The 8,251-nt window shown below is 50.7% G+C and overlaps 1 protein-coding gene across 1 annotated transcript; it reads left to right on the top strand.

Moving 5' to 3' along the window:
• The first annotated feature begins 425 nt into the window (after window positions 1-425).
• Window positions 426-5,027, top strand: DRD5 (dopamine receptor D5). Its single transcript, XM_082462005.1, is given in 2 exon segments — window positions 426-1,996; window positions 2,000-5,027. Coding segments are annotated over 2 exon segments (1,413 nt in total). The 5' UTR covers window positions 426-1,336; the 3' UTR covers window positions 2,753-5,027.
• The last annotated feature ends 3,224 nt before the right edge of the window (window positions 5,028-8,251 follow it).

The following is an 8,251-nucleotide window of genomic DNA, read 5'->3' as shown; positions in this document are numbered from 1 at the left end:
CCTGAGCAGCATGCTGCCGCCTCCTCCGTTTCTCACCAGCTGCCTTCTGCTGAGCTTAACACCCGCAGAGAGACCCAGGGACTCAGAAGCGCAGCTGTCAGCTGGGAGGGAGGTAAGATCCAGGAACACCGCCCTCCCTCTCCAGTGTCTCCCCACCGTTCTTTTCTAAGAATTTGGGCTTTGGGCCACTTATTCAAGCCTCAGGTTCCTCATCTGTTAAGCATGAGATAGGAATCCATCCCTGTAAAGAGAAAGACTGAATGCACCCTGCAGGGAGAAGGCACCTGGCTGGAGCTCCCTTCCTCTTCCTAACCTGCTGGGTTCATCCAAAATTATTCCCCAAAGGAAAAGCCGTGTAAGGATTGGGGGTGGGGAATAGGCTTTCCCAAGAGGTCAGGTTAAGTCCCAATCTTAGGATGGATGTTCCCAGGAGACACCACCTCCTGGGTTCACTGAGCCCTTACACCACCCGATGGAGAAGGAAGGAATCGTTTACCCCATTTTGTGGACGAGGAAACCAAGGCCCAAGGAAGTTAAGGAGGACTCTTAAGGTCACACTGCCAGTCCGGAGTGGGACTTAGGTCTATGAGAAATCCAAGGCCATCCTCTTGACCCTACAAACGCCCTTTCCCAGTCTAGAAGCCAGCGATTCTCCCCATTCCTACTCCACTTCCCTGTTCCCCAGAAGTGGGCAGGGCACCAGGGCTGGGCCAGGCACCTCTTCCGCTTCCTGGGCCGCGGGTCTGGGTCTTCAGAGGGCCGGGGTCTGGTACTAGAGCGCCTCTCAAACCTGCGGGTTTGCCCCCAAACTCCGGCGGACGCAGCTTGAAGAGTGAGGGCGCCAAGGCATAGGTGGGGCGGGTACGCAGGAGACTGGGGAGTGCGGTGGCGGGGGGCGGGTGCGGGAGCGCGGGCCCCGGGAGCAGCGAGGAACCGAGGAGGCCGCGCAGCAGCGCTAGCCCGGCGCCGGCCGCTCCCGGCCCCCGCCCCCTCGGTGGTGGCTCGCTCTTCGCTTATCCGGCTCCAAACCAGACACAGCCGCCGTCGCCGGCTGGCGCACTGCCGGCTCCCGGGAACAGCCCCTCGGGCACCGGCCGCTTCCCGGCACTGGAGGGGCGCAACGCGGCCACAGACCCGGTGGCGGTCGAGGAGGCAAGAGGGGTGCCGGCGCGCCCCGGGGCCCCGGCGCAGCGCACGGTGAGCGCCCCCCGGGGCTCGGGGATCCCTTAGCCGCGGGTCCCGGGGTACCAACCCCAGGGTACCCGATGGGGCCGCCCGGGGAGCGCAGGGCAGAAGTTGGGACCGCGCGCAGCCCGCCTGTGCCGCCGAACCCGATATGCTGCCGCCGGGGCGAAACGGCACCGCCTACCGGGCGCGGTCCCGGCAGCAGCAGCTGGCGCAGGGGGGCGCCGTGGGGGGCTCGGAGGGGGCGACGCTGCTGGGGCCAGCGCAAGTGGTCACGGCCGGCCTCCTGACCCTGCTCATCGTCTGGACCCTGCTGGGCAATGTGCTGGTGTGCGCGTCCATCGTGCGCAGTCGCCACCTGCGCGCCAAGATGACCAACGTCATTATTGTGTCTCTGGCTGTGTCTGACCTCTTCGTGGCGCTGCTGGTCATGCCTTGGAAGGCGGTCGCCGAAGTGGCCGGTTACTGGCCTTTTGGGGCCTTCTGCGACATCTGGGTGGCCTTCGACATCACGTGCTCCACCGCCTCCATCCTGAACCTGTGCATCATCAGCGTGGACCGCTACCGGGCCCTCTCCCGGCCCTTCTGCTACGAGTGCAAGATGACGCAGCGTGTGGCCTTGGTCATGGTCGGCCTGGCGTGGACCTTGTCCATCCTCATCTCCTTCATCCCAGTCCAGCTCCACTGGCACAGGGACAAGATGGGCTCCTGGGGTGGGGTGGACCCGCCATCTAACCTGGTCAATGGGACGCCGTGGGAGGAAGCCGGGGAGCCAGACTTGAGGGCGGAAAACTGTGACTCCAGCCTGAACTGAACTTACGCAGTCTCCTCCTCGCTCATCAGCTTCTGCATCCCGGTGGCCATCATGATCGTGACCTACACGCGCATCTACCGCATCGCCCAGGTGCAAATCCGCAGGAATTCCTCCCTGGAGAGGGCCGCGGAGCACGCGCAGAGTTGCCGGAGCCGTGAGGCCTGTGCGCCTGACACCGGCCTGCAGGCATCCATCAAGAAGGAGATCAAGGTCCTCAAGACCCTATCGGTGATCATGAGGGTCTTCGTGTGCTGCTGGCTGCCCTTCTTCATACTTAACTGCATGGTCCCTTTCTGCAGCAGACACCCCGAGGGCTTCCCCTGCGTCAGCGAGACCACCTTCGAAGTCTTCATCTGGTTTGGCTGGGCCAACTCCTCCCTCAACCCCATCATCTACGCCTTCAACGCTGACTTCCGGAAGGTGTTTACCCAGCTGCTGGGGTGCAGCCACCTCTGCTCCCGCACTCAGGTGGAGACAGTGAACATCAGCAATGAGCTCATCTCCTACAACCAGAACACCGCCTTCCACGAGGAGATCGCAGCTGCCTACATCCATATGATACTCAACGCGGTGACCCCGGGTGACGCGGAGGTGGACCCGGAGGAAGAGGAGAGCCCTTTCAGTCGTACGTCGCAGATCTCTCAGACGTCCCCAGATGGTGACCCTGCTGCCGGGTCTGTCTGCGAGCTGGACTATGAGGGGGAGATTTCTTTAGGCAAAATAACGCCTTTCACCCCAAACAGATTCCATTAAACTGCCTAAGAACTGTTCTTCGTGGATCTATATAACCGCACAGACATGAGCAAGCATGCAGAACACACACTGGACACAATACATTTCCACTGCCGCTCAGTTTGTCATGCCTTCCGTGTCGGTGGGGTAGTCCATGTGCTTAGGAACCTCACCGGACTGATTTGTTGAGGAAAGATTTGGCAGAAGCAGTTGGAAAAACCTCAGTCAAACATACCCTAGCCTAGCAGAGATGGATGAATGGTTCTGTTAGAGAAGATAAGATGGTGATTGATTCTAAAAAAAAAAAAAAGTGGTATTTTTCTTTAAAAAGTATACTCTCCCCTCCCCTTTTAAATGAATAGATTGTTCAGTGACTTATTTGTGTTTGGGCTGATTTTTAAGCAATAAGGTTCAATGTGTGTGTAGCGCTGATGGAAGTGTGTGTGGCTTTCCTGTATCTTGCTTCCTGTGGCCTGTGTTTCTGCAGTTCCTACTTGCTGTGTGTCTTTGCTACAGCTGAGGAATTCTTCCTGATTTGTTCTGGTGTCTAAGAGACACAAATTATGTGTTCTATGGGGTGATTATCGTTGCTTTGCCAGATTGGTTTTCAGGACGGCTCCTAGAGAAGCCATGAGAGCATCCTTAAAAGCAGGAAAGATTTTGGCTGGGTCTGGAAGCACCCATTTATTTTCTTTACAGTCAGTTTGGCCTTAAAGGTACACACAGGGGCAAGAGAACTTGAAGAGTTTCTGATATCTCAGAATTTTAAAGAATTAGGTACACACATCTTGAGTCTGTGCTGAAAGCTGGCTTCATGCCACAACATCAAATATGGACTTCTCAAGCCTGGAATTTCTTTTTTTTTTTCTCATTTGGAATCTTCTTTTTCAAAGTATATAACATAAAACAATTCTCCTGATTCCTAGACAGATGCTATCAGTTCATTGAAACGATGACATAGAATAATCACCTGTTCTTTCTCAACCTCAAATCTATAATGTTTTAAAGTTACATGGCTTTTGATCTACCGTGTTTTCTGAAGGGCTTTGAAATGTGTGAGTTGATATGCTTTCAAAAAACAAAGCCAATTTTTAAATAGGCATTTTCATTTGTAGACAAAAGGAAGTGAGGGAATGCATTTTAACTAAAATGTAGGAGCCAGAGATGATACTTGAATGAACTTGAAATTGGATAAACAACGAAACAGCCCAATGAATTCCAGTCTTTTTGTTTTTCTTCTGTGCAGTCTGCACAGCAAAGGGGAGCATTTAGTTCCAGAGCCGCTCCAGACCAGAGCATATTATTACCATTAGATCTAAATGTGAGCATTTTTAATGGAAGCAAATGAAATGTGAATATGTAATTTCACACAGGTCCCTACTTTGAAGCAGGCTTCTCAAGGATAGTTCAATCAATTTTGGTCTCTTTAGGGATAATTTTATTGTCAGTCTCCTGAACAAGCAGGTCTTGCTCACTGCAAAATGTGCAGTGCCTGGCACAATAATGCTTAATAAACAGCTGCTGAATGAATAACTGACTTTCTGGTATGGCAAGATTGAAAGCGAATCCTATCTGATACATTCGTTTTCATATATGATTTAGTCAGATTGATATCGGAATCTGAGGTCTAGTGTTCCATTTTTACCTCTGTGAGCTGATTGCTAAGTGGGCCATTAGGGAAACATCAGGGGCAGTGAAAAGCGCCCTGCTCTGAGATTCAGGAGATAGCTGTGTGACCTCGAATGAGTCAACTCACCTCTCTGGGTCTCACTTTCTGTCTGCCTCTGTAAATTGAAAGACTTATACTAGAGCACAGTTTTCCAAATCATGTTTCATGAGGCAAATATTAGTGGATAGGGTCTAGGGTGAAATAAATTCAGCAAACCCGGGTACAATATCTGTTTTCTACAGGGCTTCTTAGAACTTTTCCTGTGCATTGTGACTCCCCAAGCAGGAGAGAATTCTGTATTGTTTTCCAATGTCTTTGACCTTGTGAATACCTGTTGCGTACAATTCCTTATTACTCTGTCTTTGGAGATCACACTTGCAGGGAATATAGTTTCAGAAACTCTAATTGATCTGAAAAATCTCTAAAATGCAACTCTTCTATTCTAAAAGACAGGTTGTTACAAGAAAATTTTTTTGGTGGCAAACGTTGTTCTAGGCCCCAGTTCAAATAATTTCTGTGTTAGGAAACACGGGTTATGTGAGGATTTTGGGAATGCCTTCTGCAAAATATCACTCATCATTCATTATAATTATTTATACCTACTACGTGCTAGGTACTCTTCTAGGAATATAGTTGCCAATTAATTACTCTGAGGTCTGGGTAATAGACCCAGACTGTTAATGCTAACAGCAACGGCAGGCACTGTAGAGACTCATTCTGTGCCCGGGCTGCACATGTACGGATTCATTTAATCCTTGCAACCCTGCAAGGCAGGCACTTTTGTTACCCCCATTTTACAGATGGGGAAATGAAGGCATTAGGAAGCTAAGTAACTAGCCCTGGGTCACATAGCTCGTGAGCGGCCGAGCTGGACTTGAACCGGAGAGCCTGGCCATTGCGTCTTCCTTATCTGCCCTGAGGTGGTGAGAGGGGCTGCTGAGGCATGGCAATCAGCAAACGCACTGATGCCTGGGTCAGAATACTCCTCGTTCATTTGTTCATTAGCTGGTTAACTGATGCATTCCTATATGCTTGTGTAAGCTGATGTCCATTGTGTCCCTGCCCTGGTGCTCCTTTGTGTTAGGAGGGGAGGCAGCAGTGAAAAAAGGAGCCCATATTTTGGCCAGGTACTTTCCTAATCCCTATTTGATCCTCGCATTAACCACACGTACTATTTTTCCATTTTACGGATGAGAACATTGAGGCACAGAGAGGTTAAGTTGGTTTTCCAAGGTTAGATGACTAGTAAGTGGTGGAACCAGGGTTTTTACCTAGGCCTGTGGTTCTCAATGGAGACAATTTTCTCTCCCAGGGGACATTTGGCCGTGTCTGGAGACATTTTTTGGTTGCCACAATTGGGTGTGAGGTGCTCCCGCTGAGGCAGGAGATAGATGGGCCCCAGGCTGAGCAGCTGGAGTTGGTCCCCTGTGGACAGATACTCCAAGGTGAAGACAATAGCTGGGGCAAGAGGAGCTGAGCCCTGCCCAGATAGGAGATAAAGAGACCACGTATTTCTCATTCTCGAGGTCAAGGAGACCCTCAAGGCTACACATGCGCAGAAAGGCTCCTCGGGGGCCGAAAAGGGGGGGTGTCATCCCATAGTAGGTGATGTCAACTTAACCATAGGTCTCTTCGCTAGAATCCGTCTTGGCTAAGAGACACGCGTGCACATGGGGAGGACCCTGAGTTATACCAAATACGGACTCAGAGCCAGGCAAAGCAAGATGACTGGGCAGAGGAAACCTGGAAGAAATGCCCATAGAAGTGATTCAAACTACCACAAGGGCGAGACACTGAGCCTGACTGTGTGTCTACTCACATGTATCCTTTTTCCTCCTAATAAACACTTCACTTGTTTCACTACTTTCTGTCTCTTTGTGGAAATTCATTTCTACAGAGCCGACAGGCCAGGGCCTTGTCACCGGCCACTGGTCTAGTGGCTGGGATTCAGCGCTCTCGCTGCCGCAGCCTGACTTCAATTTCTGGCCGGGAACTGAAATCGCGTTTCAAGCCACTGCAGGCTGAGGCCACCTGAGATCACTGCCACCTAACGGCCGAGGCCAGCGATGCTGCCGAACTTCCTGCGGTGCACAGGACAGCCTCCCACCACAAAGGATTATTTGGCCCTGAGAGGCCCTAACTCCACATCCCAGCTGCCTGTCGCAAAGCCGCACTACCTAGGCTTTGAAGCGCCACAGCCTTGGGTTCAACTTTTAGCTTCCCCTTTCTTAATTGTCTGAATTTGAGCGCCTCTCCTAGCTTCAGTTTCTTTGTCTGAGAAATGGGTAACTTAAACCCAGAGTTCTGGGTGAGGATTAAATGAGTTCGTGTAACACTGAGATTATTTTCATGTCATTCTTTTTCCTTTCCTTTTCTCCTTTTTAAAAGAACTCTGCGGTTTGATATATTTTAAGAAGACTTTGAGGTTCCTAGCTTAGGTAGAACTACATCGTCCTGAAAGCCAACAGCGACGAGAGCTGAGACTCCTCCGGTCTTGTTCCCACAAGGCTTGGTCTCCTTCTCAGCCTAGACCAGTGTTGGGCACGAAGTAGGTGTTCAATAAATGTTGATGTCTCTCCCGACCTTGGTCTCCTACACACACACACACACACACACACACACACACACTCACACTCACACACACACACACATGCCAGGCTCAGGTGATGCCACTGAGTAACTAGGTGTTTACACAGCGAGTCCAGGGGTGGTGTTTTCTGTCAGGGGGTGGTGGTGGTCTTCGCATTTAGGGCTGATAAAGGGCTTGCAAGGCTGAAAGCCCCACAAGAAGTGTTTTCATCATGCAACACAGCTGAATGCTCTTTGTAACTAGAAAAGTGCCTTCAGAGTGTTACCTTGACAATTCCCCCGTGAGGTTCTTCCAGCCTGCCCATTAAAGAGATGAGGCAGTTGAACTGGGGAGGGGTCCAGAGACTCGCCCACGATCACCCAGCCAGAGGGACCCACGCTGAATTTGAAGGTGGCCTTAATTCCTGCGCTCTCTCCACCCACTACACGGAAGGAGCATGTGACAACAGGTGAGCAGTGAGCACTTCCTTAAACTTTGCATCTCACTCTCTTTACCCTATTCCTGTCTCTGGGTAATGGCAGGAACACTCTGTCCCCCACTTTGGGGAAGTTTCATGACCTGGTTGGTGAGACAGGACATGGCAACCTAGGGAACAGCAGGGGCACCTCGGGCATTGCCCTCTCTAGGGGGTCTCCCACATGGTCTGCCTAGCATGGTGGCTTCAGGGGAGGTGGACTTTGTACCTGGTGGCTCAGAGCGCACAGGTGCGCCCGGAGCATGTGGAGAGCCAGGTGGACCCTGAGTCTCCTTTGGTGACCTTGCCTCCATGAACTGAATCCCCAAGGTCAGACCTTATCTAAGGGGAGGGAATTAGACTTCACCGCTTGGTGGGATGTATCAAGGAATTTGCAGAAGAGATGTTTTACATGTTATGTTTTATTAAAAAAATTATTCTGATGCAATTTCAGACTTACAGAAAGGGTGCAAAATATTACAAAAGAATTTCTAATTACCCTTGATCCAAGTCCCCCCAAATTAATATTTTATTGTTACTTGCTTTGTTCCTCTCTCTCTCTCTTTCTTTTTTTCTTTTCTGAACCATACAAGACATGATGCCCATTTACCCCTGAACACTTCAGAGCGTATTTCCTAAAAACATGGAATTTTCTTATCTAATCTACAGACCTTATTCAGATTTCATGGTAATGCTTTTTATAATAAAACAAGCTAAGATCTGTGTTGCATTTACTGCCATATCTCTTTAGCCCTTCTTTACTCTGAAGCACTTCCAGCCTCTTTGTCTTTCATGACTTTGAGTTTT

This window comes from Balaenoptera physalus, assembly GCF_965194825.1.
Source record: "Balaenoptera physalus genome assembly, chromosome: 5".
Lineage (NCBI taxonomy): Eukaryota > Metazoa > Chordata > Mammalia > Artiodactyla > Balaenopteridae > Balaenoptera > Balaenoptera physalus.
Note: the sequence above shows the minus strand (reverse complement) of the source record. Positions and strands in the feature narration are given on the sequence as shown.